Source organism: Suncus etruscus, chromosome 2 (assembly GCF_024139225.1).
Source record: "Suncus etruscus isolate mSunEtr1 chromosome 2, mSunEtr1.pri.cur, whole genome shotgun sequence".
NCBI lineage: Eukaryota > Metazoa > Chordata > Mammalia > Eulipotyphla > Soricidae > Suncus > Suncus etruscus.
In genome coordinates, this window is record NC_064849.1 from 22,952,637 (window position 1) to 22,966,359 (window position 13,723).

Below are 13,723 nucleotides of genomic sequence, written 5' to 3' on the forward strand. Positions count from 1 at the left end.
ATACTTGGAAACCAAATATTTCATAACCATTAATATTGAGGTAGGAAAATTGGTGATTTTCTTCATTTTACCATCTTCCTGAAACTACCAAGGAGGGTTGAACTGGGATGCGAGCTGTGTCACTCAGAACTCAGAAATGATACACCTCAAATTTGCAGAAGGAACAAACTAAGACAGCGATAACTACAGTAATCTCTACTTCCATAAAAACGAAAATGAAAGTATTTTAAAACTTTTATCAATAAAATCTGTCACACCCATCAAAGAAAACTTGAACGTCTTCAGCATGCTGTCTTTAAAATTCTCTCCTTTAAGGACTCAACACAAAATAAAAACCAGAAGGATATCTGAACAAAAAAAGTCTAACTGAAGGTTTAGATTTAACCCCACATAAAGTTGCATCACTTCCTAAAATAAGTATCTCAACTTTATAAAAACTGATTCAATGCTAGTAAGAACTCTGATTTAATCAAACTTAACCCAGAAAAGAATGGTCTTTAAAAATAATTTTAATAACAACAGTTTAATTTACTTATTTTTCTAGATGGAAAGCAGGGGGAATAATTAAGGTAACTGTAATGGCCTACAATTAGATAGCTTTGTACAATTGAATTGATTGGGACCTAATACAATCTAAAACATAGAAATTTAAAGACATTTTTTAAGTATTCCCTCTATGAAAAAGTGTCTGAAGAAAGTCCAAAAATGTAAGGACAAATTCAAGTATATACTAAATGACACCTAGACACGTCCAGCATTCTGTACTGCTCAGAAAAGCGGCAGAGATATCCCAGTTGTCTTGGCTTACTAAAATACTTCAGTGAAAGCTTATTAAAATGGTTCAGTTAGACATGCAGTGGAGAGCAACGTTCTAACAAGTCTAAACACTATGAAATTTTCATGTAGTATGATAATAACTCACATAGTTACAGTTGGAAAAGGTATTCAACATGAATAAAATGTCTGAGGAAACTGATGTTTGACCTCTTTCAATACCAAAGCTTTAACAAGAATTTTTAACCATAAAAGTTCTTCAAACATCTATTATATATTTGCATATGCTAATTTCACCTTTGCTGACAACAGTGTCATTGTATTAGATAAGTATCAGAAGATGATATAATATGGAGGCATCCTCTAGGCTGGGCTGGTTTTCCCTGCACTAAATGGTTTTCTATCTCCTTTCTTCCAAGCAATTACTCCTGAACTTCTAATATGCATGCTTTAAGCTAGGGGAAATGCAACAAAGTTGCACATAAAAGATACGAGTCTTCACATACAGCCTTTGTTACTTATATGGACTCATCAAAGGCATTAAAAAAAAAAACTATTCCAATTTTTTCAGTTGTGTTCCATTTTGATAAGACTGCCAACATCATCTCTGGATGAAAGAGGAATTATTAAACATAAATATTTAAACAAATTCATTTGAATATTAACAAAAAAGATAAAACTAAACATCGGTATTGCTGCTTTTTAAAACAAAGTCTAACTTTATGGTTACACAGGCTTTCAGAGGAGAACCTCTCCCACAAATATGAACAAATATCTATTAATAATTCTGTTTCTAAAATAAGGGAAAAAAACTGAGGTGCAATCATGTCACAGTTAACTCATGTCTGCTTCCAATACATTCAAAGATAATATATTTTTTAAATCAATAGTCAAAATAGGCCTTTTGCAGTCGGAGAATTTAAGATACTTAAAAAATTGTAAATACACATACATGCAAATTCTTCATATATACAGATTTTCACAAAATTAAGAAGTTGAAAAAAATTAGAAGGATCATGGTGAATCTGACAAGCTACATTAAAATGCTTTACCACTGATATATTCCTGAATATAGCAGTCAGAGTAGTTTTAATAAATTTTCTACATGGCCTTTATATAAAATTTTCTTTTAGACATAAAAGTCTTACTGTAAATCTTCCGAAATTCTAATTTAAGAATTCAAGATGTTCTCAATTCACTACTCATATTTAAGGCCACTTTGGTAAAGGCATTGCAGCAAGAACACAAAAACAATAGCATATTTTCTAATATTTATTTTTTCACCTGCAAACTGTAGCAAAACATGATCAGCTTTATTATGCAGACAGGTATCCCTCTACATTTTAAAGAATTTAGGCATGTATAAATAGAAGAGCTCTTTAAGGAAAAATTCAAGAATGAATAAAACCTTCCGATTTTGACTTGATAACTTTCCAGTAGCAATGGTTAAAATTATTTTAGGTCATTCATTCCAAGATTTATGACAGCACCTTAAAAGTGGCTGATCTAGTTCCCCAGTAACATTTCTCACATAACAATGTGTTAAAGTTACAAATACTGATATGCACAAATAGCTAATTTCTAAGAAAAATATGTACAGTACTGCAGCATGATGAACGTGGTATCTGCAATAACTTAATATTAGCCAATTTTTAATATACATGATACCGTTATCTTTTTTCTGCCAATTCACAGGTTATAAGTTGTTACTGGAGCCCTCTGTTTTGCACATCGTTACTGTTGTTTAATACACAATGCAGGCTTTTTAAAGACTTCTCTCTTGTGTTTAAAGCTAAAATCAGTGAAACAAGACAACAGTGCAAGAGGCGGAGAGATGTAATGTGACCACAAAAAAGTTCGTTCCAGTAAAGTGTCTATATAAGGCTATAAGAAAGGATTGGTTGATGAGCTTCCCGTTGGAAATTGTCCTGTTGGTGCACCGGTCTAAAGGAAAAACATAAGATAAAGTTAAAAAGAAGTAGTATGTATAAAACATTTTAAAATATCAAACTGTGATTTGATGAAAATTTAAGTATTTAGTCTGATAATTAATTTAGAATTATTGTCATTTTATTATTAGCAATCTGTTAAAAAACATACTAGTCAAGCTTTGAATTGTCTTTTTATATCCATCATTTCACATTAATTCTTGCCTCCAAAAAGGAACAGGGCCTCAGAACAAAATGTATTAAATATCTAAAACAAATTTATCTAAAACAAAACTCCTTTATTACTGTTCACTAAATTTAATGCCATGTTGAAAGGTTTATTTAATTAGAAAGTATACAAATTTTCAACCGATAAAACAGATGGGGGGGGGGGTCAGAACTGGCCATGCTCAAGGGTTACTCCTGGCTCTGTGCTCAGAAATCGTTCCTGGCAGGCTCGGGGAACTATATGGGATGGCGGAATTGAACTGGAGTCTGACCAGGATGGGCCGCGTGCAAGGCAAATGCCCTAACGCTGTGCTATACTCCGCCCACAAAACAGATTTTTTTCTTTTACTGTCAATGCTTTTTTATAAAACATTCACTTTTTTAAAAGGAATTAAAATAGTATGATGCATGATGATGCAATCTTACAATGTCCTATCTGGAGAATACCAAGGAGCACTAGAAGTCATAGTCTGCTTTTTAAATTTAAAGTCAATACCCAACAATTTAAAGAGTTGAAAAATTGCATCTTACGAACCATAAAAGGATTACTGGATACTCCAGCAGCTGCAACTTGACCAAAAGGAGTCACCACTGGCTTTGTTTGTCCAAATGCTGCAAAACCTGCACCTTGTTAAAACCAAACATAAGTTATAATTCATATTTTAGAAAGAAAAATATGATACCGCAAAATCTCAAACAAATGTCAGAGAAATCTCAAAAGAGCAACAATTAGGACCTGTGATCATTGAAATACCAGAGATAAATTTCCTGTAGCATGTCTTAAAAAGCTTCACATTGACTAGAAAGAGTGTGCAAGAGAGAAGATGCTTCCTTTCCATGTGTGGTAGGACACTGGTTTGATCCCTGACATTGCAAGCTGCTCCTTCAAGCACTGCTCAAAGTTATATGTAAGAACTGGCCCTGAGAACTGCCGGTTGTGATCTCAAACCAAAATACAAAAATAAAAAATAAATATAAAAATGTAACTAGTACTACATGAATCTATATAACCTTAAGGGCACAGTGAGAAAATGATATTCTAGAGTATTCCTTATAAAATATTTTATCACAATGGCTGTCATGAACTATATTTTCCATTATTTTATCTAGACACTGATTGGTTTCTTTTTTGTTTGTTTGCTCAGTGATTTTTTTTCTAGCTCTACATTCAGGAATCACTCTTTGTGGGTGTGGGGACCATCTGGGGTGTCAAAGATCCAAACCAGTCAGTCATGTGCAAGATAAGAGCCTTATCAGCTGTAATATGGCTCTAGCTCTATCACTGACTTTCAAAAAGAGAATGTCACTGTAATTTACAAATATTCCAATAGATGAACTTCAAACTTTATCAATAAGTTAATAAATGCATAAACAAATAAAAAACAATTATTCTGTCCTCTGGCAAATCAACTTGAAATAAAAACTTAGCACAATATTATTTCAGAGGCAAAAATCTGACATAAAAAATGGCACACAAATAAGCTTTTTGATACAAAAAAAACTTGACAGACTATAAAGTTCCATTTATTTATTTTGTTGTTTTAGAATTACACCCAGCAGTGCACAGGAGCTATTCCAGGCTCAGAAGACCAGGTGGTTGTTAAGATTAAACCCTGGCCTCCTGTATTCAACACATGAGCTCAGCCCTTTCAGTTTTCCTCAACCCCTGTAAAGACTCCCTTCCACATGTTTTTTTTTTATTGGTTTTGATTTTGGTATCACTGTCAATGATGTGCAAGGCTTACCCCTGACACTCTTGGCAGGTTGGGGGGGGGGGGTGTTAGGGATCGAAACTAGGTTGGCTACATGCAAAGCAAGCATTCAAGCTGCTGTTCTCTTCCTTCCTTCCTTCTTTCTTTTTCCTCCTTTCTCCTCTCCTCTCCCCCTCCCTCCCCTTCCCTTTCCTTCTCCCTCCCTTCCTCCCTCCCTCCCCCCTTTCCCTCCCTCCCTCCTCTCCCCCCTCCTCTCCCTTTTCTCCCTCTCCTTCCCTTCCCCCTCTCCTCCCTCCTCTCCCTTTTCTCCCTCTCCCTCCCTCCCCTTCCTTCTCTCCCTCTCCCTTCCTCTCCCCCCACCTCTGTATGGACTACACCCAGTGACACTCAGGGATTACTCCTGGCTATGCACTCAGAAATTGCTCCTGCTATAGGGGGCCATATGTAATACCAGGGATCGTGCAAGGCAAATGCCCTACCACTTGTGCAACCACTCCGGCCCCTGTACTATCTCTCTCTGACTCCAATGCTACAGTAGTCTTGAGGCAAGTCATTTTGTCCAAAATATGATCTATAATAAATAAAAGTGCATGTTGAATCTTACCATTGGGCTGCTGAGAAAAAGCTGTCTGTTGAGGAAAAGCTGCTTGGGCAGGGAAGGCGGGTTGCTGGAAGCTGCCGCTAAAGCTGGTGGGAAGACTGTAGGGAGCAGGTGTGCCAAACCCTGCGGGCATGCTCATGGAAGCGGTGCCGAAGGTGGCGGCTGACAGAAGAAAAGGGGTTTTGGTCACAAAGCCAGGGCCAATTTTATAACAAGAATAAATAGTAGAAATTACTTACTTTGCATTCTGTTAATTGTTTATTAAAGTAATTTCAAGTTACAAAACTTGTACACAGTAATAATTTCTAGCATTCTATAGTTTAACATAACCTATGAAATTTTGGTCTCTGAAAACAATAGTATAAAATAAAGCTATTAAAGAAAAGTCACAAGAAAATTCCTCAAATTAATCATCAAGTCTAAACAGTTAAAATCTAAACAGCAGTCTACTTCTTAAAGTCACCCATCTTGTAATTCACTTGTATATTGGTACACATTTTTGCTTTGCTACAGTGTTCACAGCCAAATTTAATTTTAACTACTATATTTGGAATGACATAGTATCTGCACTTCTGAAATGAAAATGTAAACGCTCTCCAAAATTGTTTACTATAATGGGATTGAGAGAAACTTTGTATAGCTTCTGGGTCTTTTGGCTAAGATCAAGTGTGGAGAGAAACTTTGTAACTTTGCTATGAGGAAAAATATAATGGGGAAGACTTTCTAATTAAAATTCTAGTAAAGTCAAAAGAGCATGAAGTTCCAAAAGAAATAATAGATTCCCATTTCTTGTTAGGAATGTAAATGATGACTGAACTGGGTATGGATAGGAAGATTTGGGCTGCTGCTATAGAAAGGAAGGAAAGGAAAAATGGCAAATACACAGAGACTAGAAAAGAAATACAAGAAACATTAAAAAGAAGAGAAATAAATGTTGTGCTCAAGATTAGTGGCTTGCAGATCTAGCCACGACTGCTGAAAAAACAGAGCATGGCCATACTGAGAAACTATGTGTGGACTACCACAACATATGTGTCATGTCATCACTCATTCCTCTGCTTACAAATTAATAATGAATTCATTATTACAAAAACACATGGAATCAGACAGAATAATACTAATTGTTGTAAAGATTCAGAACAGAACCAGAACCTGTCGGCAATAAATTTTAGGAGGTCTCAGTGAAATAAGAGCAATTAGTACTGTTTTTAGTAAGAATATTAACAATTACACAGCTAAAAAAAAAATCACTGAATTTCATGATTTAAACAAATGTAACAACTTAGCCACTAATTAAAGGCATATAAATTAGTACTAGAATGTTGTACATCATCTCTTATTAAAAAATAAAAACATTAAAAGCTGTCCAAAGTAACTCACTGTTCATAAAAATGCAATTTTACTCATTTAACCTAACTACAACATCAACATTTTCTAACTGCCTTTTTCAGTATTTATAAGAAAAAAGAAAAAACAAGCCATCAGGAAGCGAGAGAATGAAAGACTAGGACTAGTAAGCACACTGCCAGGAAACAAAAGGGTTTTATAACAGACAATAAAGCACCCACATAACTTTGGCAAATCATTTATAAGAAAGCACTACAACAGACAAAAGCTTGAGTACAGTTAAGCAAAACTAAGATATATGACAATATGGCAATATGGTTTGGCATATCTCAAAAGGGTATTCACGGGTACTATGAATTTTCAAACTCAAGAAAAATAATCAGAAAAGCCATTAACATTTTACTAATGTGACTACGGAGGTAAGCAATGCTTTTAAGCATTAAAACATAAATCACCACAAAAGATATTCACGTTAGCTTTAAACACAACGTAATCCCAATGCAAGACATCCATGCCCACTCCATTTATAAACATCGGAAAAACTTAATTCCACATGCAGGGATCAAGAACACTAGCAGAAGCTTCCACAAGCAGGTCAACAAACTGCCACACAAATTCAGATATTAGTCGTGGCCACCTACCAAAATGAGCGTGAGGAAACACTTGAGAATGCATTGCTCCAGAAAGGAAAGCCATAAAGAGACCAATGTCAATTAAACTTATAGATAATTATTGTCAAAAAATTATTGTCAAAATTAATTTGTTTCATTAAGCTCTAAAATTATAATGTACTGTTAAAAGTGGGTAGCTTAAAGAGATATAATAAAAATACATCTACAAAGAATCTACTTCAACAATATTCAAGACAATTATAATCTGAAACAAATGGAAGATTAGAAAGCAGACTTTATCAAAGAATCATAAAATCAGTTTTTAAAAAGAAATACTGCCTTTGTAGGCTTCAAGAGTGATTTCCAAAAGAGACAAATTCATAGACTCAACATGATCCAGAATCTCTTGTCATCTCTAGACTCTAAACTTTGAATGAACATCTCCATAATATTTCATATTTCACACTAACTAGAACTGTGTTTTCAGAAAACTCAAATAAGCTAAGTAATATGAAGAGAAAATCTGGTTAGTTGGAATTGCTATGGCACCCCCAACACTGCCCACAACCCCAATTTTTAAAATTAAAGGTTGAAAAAGGGTGGGGGGGGTATCTTGTGTAGCTCTTACCTGGCATGACTGATGTAAGAGAAATTACACATAAAGAAATGTAACATAAAACACAAACCATTTAAGAATGCTATATTCTAGATTCACTGCATGTCTGTTTTAACTGTCTGTAATGGGACTGTTTCTAAAATACATGTGCATGGATTTTAAATTGACATATTTGACCAACTTAATTTGTGGGGGGACTGAAGTGTTTGAGCTTAGGTCAATTACTTTCAAACTACAGTAAATTACTTAACTCTCAAGCTTCAACTCTTGTTTGCAAGAGGTAGGAGAGGGTTATAGCAGAGAGACAATGAGCAAGTACTTCACAAAGCTGCTGTGAAATAAAATGCAGCAAATTTAAAAGATGCTTTATAGTAAATTTTAAAAATACATCTTCCTTTTATATATTCTGGAAATAACTTCCAGTCCAGTGACTGTTAACAATTTTAGTGTTGCTCTGCAACAATGTTCCTCTTCCATTACAAGAATTTTAACGTTTCTTTTAAAAACATTTGGTAAATATAATCCATGTACACACAATGCACACCATTAAGAGAATAGAGGTCAATGTTTTATTCTACTACCACCTTTCACCCATCAATTTATAATCTCCGGTTTTGATAATTCTGGTTAGATTATGCAAATAAATTCTTATTTCTATGGTATATTGTGATAAGCACAAGCTCTTTATCTCTTTTTGGTTATTAGCTATTCTAGTAGACAAGAAGCATTATCTTTTTGTGATTTTGATAATGATACATGCTAGTCACTATTTTTCATATGCTGTACACCAACTATCAAGTAATATTTATCCAAATAATTTGTTTTTGAATTGCCTCTTTTATTATTAAGTTGTAATAGTTCTTTTCAAACATTAAGATGCAAGTTCCTTGTTATACTAATTTGAAAATATTTCCTCCAGACTGTTATAACATTTTTTGTATTTTTAAAAACCTGTGTCAATAGTACTAAGTATAACTTATTGATTATTAAAATATGCTAATATTTAAGTAAAAGAATAAACTGAGCGTAAGGATGTAAAGAGTTCATTTTTCTAGAAACAAAATGTCCTAGAAAGAGCCGAAGAGATAGCACAGGGGGAGGGCATTTGCCTTGCACGTGGCCAACGGTTCGAATCCCAGCATCCCCTTTGGTCCTCCGAACTTGCCAGGAACAAGCCCTGAGTGCCACTGCTGTGGCCCCTCTCAAAGCCCTAGAGTCTATAACCTTTTATATTCTTTTCTGTATCTATCTCACATACAACACACTTTACTGTATTAGAACTCATTATCAGAATATATAAAATGAGGTGGGTATACTCAGAACTTAAGATATAAACATGGAATAGACCATGATCTGTAATGTTTCATCAATATTATAAATAATAAGATTAAATTTCACACTGGAGCATCAATCAGTACATGGGTTGAAGTGATTGCCTTATATGCTATCAAAACGTCTATCCCCAGCAACACATTTGGTCTCTACAGCATGCCAGGAATGATACCTACACAGAACGAGTAGGCCCCTGGATAGCATTGGGTATGGACCCAATCCCACCAGCCCACCAGCCCCTCAAAGAAAAAAAAAAGGGTGTGTGTGTGTATGCAAAATCTTAAACTGAAATAAAAATATCAAATATCAAATTCAAGAATTTTAGATGATCTATATTAATTAAATCTGAAAATTCACAACATCTTTGCAAATCAGTTTCTAGTCAAGGTATTAAAAAAGACCCATGGGCTAGATGCTAAAATCTATGACCGTTTCAGCTCATATTTCAATAGATTTATATCTGTGGTAAACCATCTTGAAACCCATTTATTTCTTTCATTAAAATGAATGTTAAAAGTAACAAAGAAGAAAATAAGAGAAAAAATTCCTAATAATAAAATTTTATTTATACTATATAAAGGGGTTCCATTATTTATTTAAAAATATGCTAAAAATTATAGAATGCTAACATTAAACTCTAAAAAGCATTGTCTCAATTGATCAGTTAATCCTCTAATGACATTCCAAAGCTTTATGAAAAGGAGAAATGATTCCAATATATTTTGTTTTGAAGTCAAATCTGGAGGTGTTGGTGCTCAAATCTAGGGCTCCAGTGTTCAAAGCATGCACTTCAGCACTTAGAATTACTGCCCAAGAACAATTACAATATACTTAAGAATAAAATATCAGGAAAATTGATAAAACTTCACAGAACCATTATACATGAACCATTATAAAAAGTAAACTCAAATGAGACTAATAACTCAAATGAGTATATTCAAATGAGATTAATATATTTGAGGTATTTAAGGGTAACAAAAAGTATTTCCTAGAACAATGTGAACAGATTATGCAAAACATTAGAAATTCCTATATAGTAGTATAATGTCAAAATACTGTGTATATTTTATTTCAATACACAGTAGTTATAGCTATTTTGATTCAGCCCATTTAATAATAATAATATAATAAAGATGATCAATATAATAAATGTGGAATAATTTATAGTGAGGAAAATTACCTTGCACTGAAAAGCTGTGGTTGCTATAGATTAACCTTTGAATAAATTGTTTAGGCAAACATTAAAATTACTTTACATCATCTGAACATACATTGTACATTCTATCCTATAAACTATATTGAACCATAAGTTACAAGCACTAAATCAGTGGTTTCAACCTTCTTACTCCGAAGACTGAAAGATGAGAAATACTGCTCTAAATAAGGAGGGGCAGGAAGGGGGAGAATGCAGGAACTTAACTCCAATGACAGATTCAACTCAGATGTAGATATTAACAGAAAATAGAATGGATTTAATGAGAATATGATAAATATGATGGTCATATAAGGTATTTGCAGCACCTGCTTTTCACAATAACCCTAAAACTTTTGTTCCTATTCTATAAAAGAAAACATATTGGGGCTACAACAATAGTGCAATGGGTAGGGTGCTTGCCTTGCACACAATTAACCTGGTTGGGTTTGATTTCCAGAACCCCATTTGGTCCCGAGTCTCAGTACAAGAGATCCCTAGGTGTGGCAAAATAAAAGGGATTGGGGTGGGACAACAATATACTCATAGAAGCTAGATCAATATAAACTCAAAGTATAGCTTATGTTTCCATTTTCAGTAGTTAATTGGGCTTATAGAATAGCTATGGTGTTACAACAGCTATAAACACTTAAATTTATTTTTGATAACTTTAATACCTTAAAGTCAGTGCTCAATCTGTTCATTGAACAATATTCAAGTGTGAGCCACTAGTGAGTGATATGTACCTTCATCAACGTGTTAAATATTCACCAAATGTTAATAAACCTCCCTATTACCGTAATCCTTTCATTAAAGCAACAATATACCAAAAGGTCTTGGGCCAGAGTGATAGTACAACAGGTAAGGTGTTCGCCTTGCATATGGCCAGCTTGGATTTGATCCCCAGCACCCCGATGGACCCCTAAGATCACCAGAAGTGATCCTTGACACCAGAATCAGGAGTAAGCCCTGAGCACTGTTGGGTATGGCTCCAAAACAAAGGAACAAAAAATACCAACAGGTTAAATTCACCAAGCAACTGAACACAAATTTAGAACCCAAGTCCAGATGTACACAAAACACATCAACTTAACTTTGTTGAGCTGCATTTTCCTCAACTTTAAGAATGATTGAAACTTTTAATGAATTAAGAAAATTATATGAGAAAATATAAAAAACATTCTTTGACATTTTTTTAAAGTTCATTCCACTAAATCAAAGTAATAGTCTAAGAAACATATCTATTACAACTGATGGGTATCATAAAATATCTGTCAAAAAATATGATAAATAAAAAATAAAGATTGATTAGGTATATCTGAATTAGAGTATTTTTAAATATTAAATTATGTATGAAAGTCAAATACCTAACAGACATCTACTATGTAAGATACCAAATTTGACAGAAAGGTTATGATTCAAATGTCTCATTTTGCAGTTCTTATTTGGCAATAATAAAGGATGTTAATAATTACTATTAATGGTACACATTTAATTGTAGTATTAGGAGCAAACCACTCCCTAATAATTGCTTATCAATATATATATATATACCCTGAATATAGGTCTTTATATCATCAGCACACACAAACACAAGCTGAGAAACTCTTGACTTGGTTGGCACTGAATCACACAACAGGCATCTGCTGATACTCTTTCAAGTAATTAGCAAACAACTCTTGTTTCATATAACAAGATAAATGTCAAAAAAGAAAAAAGAGAGAGAGAGATGACTGGTTCATAGTAAGAACAGAAAGAAAGAAGATTAAGAAATGGAAAGTATCGATATAAAAATATTCAATTATGCTCAAATAAAAGTTGTCTCACAATTTGAAAATTCTTAATGACTAAATGAGATGTATCTTAGAGGAAAAAAAACAAATTAAGAACTCATGTAACAAAAGCCATGCATCCTTATAAAGTCATAAAAGAAATTCACAACATTTTTATTATGATTTAATGAATTAGACTAGACTGGAGCAAGAATATAGCAAGTAAGGTAATAGCCTTGCATCTTGCTGACCCAAGTCCAATCCCCAGCACCACACATAGCCCTCCAGGAACAGAGCAAAGAGTAAGGCCACATATCTGAGTTGGGGAAGGAGGATGGAGGAAACACAAAAACAACAAAAATAAATAAGACAATTCTAAAACTAAGCCACTAAATACATTATAATTGGAATACTAGCAATCACTCTATAAACTGTGTCACTCTAAAATAGTCTCTGTATACTGGAATTTTCTCTTATAGAGAAATGAAAGCTTTAACTGGACATGGTAACCACTAAAAACCCTTCTCAAGTATTTCCCAGGATTTTATAAACATTCAGCTAGCAAATGTCTTTATAGTCAAATTCATGTTTCCCATTAAAGTTTAGTAAAAGAAAACCCCATTTTCTGGTATTCTTTACATAGTATCTTAGCATTAAGTAACTTCTCCGATGTCTAGTCTAGTATTTCTTACCTGTTGCTCCTCTGGTATTGGTCTGAAACGGATTAGTAGAAGATGCAACAGAAGGACCACCAGCAGCAACAAATGGATTTGTGGAAGGTGCAGCTTTAAGAAATGAAAATACATAATAGAATTCTAATCATTTGAATTATTTAGTACATTTGTTCACAAAATAATTTTAAATAAAATGTATTATAAAAGTAAGTTCATATAATTACGAAGATAGAAAAGTAGAGTTTCTGATAATAATGCTATGAATACCCATGAGTACCCTCCACTGTTAAAAAATAGTAAACAGGGGCCGGGCGGTGGCGCTGGAGGTAAGGTGCCTGCCTTACCTGCGCTAGCCTAGGAGACAGACCGCGGTTCGATCCCCCGGCGTCCCATATGGTCCCCCAAGCCAGGAGCGACTTCTGAGCGCATAGCCAGGAGTAACCCCTGAGCGTTACCGGGTGTGGCCCAAAAACCAAAAACCAAAAAAAAAAAAAAAAAAAAAACATAGTATACATACATCTTCGTCTTCTTAAAAATCTATCAGTACACATACCTCCAAATGGAACAGGCACACTTGAGGAGGCAGGCTGTGTCTGTGCAGAAGCACCCACGGGTACTGTTCCAAACACATTGCTGAAAACAAGTGATAGAGCATCTTATATTAAAGAAATAATTTACAGGGAAGCTAGTCTTGTATGTGGTCAATCTTGGTTTGGTCCACAGTTTGATCCCCAACACCATCTATAGTCTGCAAACCCAAGCATTTCCAGAAGTGATACCTGAATACAGTCAAGAATAAGTACCAAGCACTAAGTCTCAGGTACCAAACCCATTTATTTAATTTCTTCAGAAAAAAGACACAGGAAACATTTATGCATCGTGCATTAAGGCAGAAAAAAGGGGAGGGGGGAATAGGGAAAAGTGTCCTAGTTCGAA

The 13,723-nt window shown here is 34.3% G+C and overlaps 1 protein-coding gene across 8 annotated transcripts in view; it reads right to left on the reverse strand.

Moving 5' to 3' along the window:
- Positions 1–2,033: 2,033 nt before the first annotated feature.
- Positions 2,034–13,723, reverse strand: part of AGFG1 (ArfGAP with FG repeats 1) — a 77,452-nt gene continuing 65,762 nt past the window's right edge. For 3 of the 8 annotated variants that reach the window (XM_049768309.1, XM_049768306.1, XM_049768303.1), the window contains 6 exons: positions 13,341–13,420; positions 12,806–12,898; positions 7,232–7,267; positions 5,247–5,405; positions 3,466–3,557; positions 2,034–2,718 (listed from right to left, as the gene is read on the reverse strand). In XM_049768309.1, coding sequence (XP_049624266.1) covers positions 2,659–2,718; positions 3,466–3,557; positions 5,247–5,405; positions 7,232–7,267; positions 12,806–12,898; positions 13,341–13,420 — 520 coding nt within the window. In that variant the 3' untranslated portion in view covers positions 2,034–2,658. The remainder of the gene's footprint in view (positions 2,719–3,465; positions 3,558–5,246; positions 5,406–7,231; positions 7,268–12,805; positions 12,899–13,340; positions 13,421–13,723) is intronic. The other 5 variants (XM_049768310.1, XM_049768307.1, XM_049768304.1 and 2 more) reach the window with 2 other exon arrangements.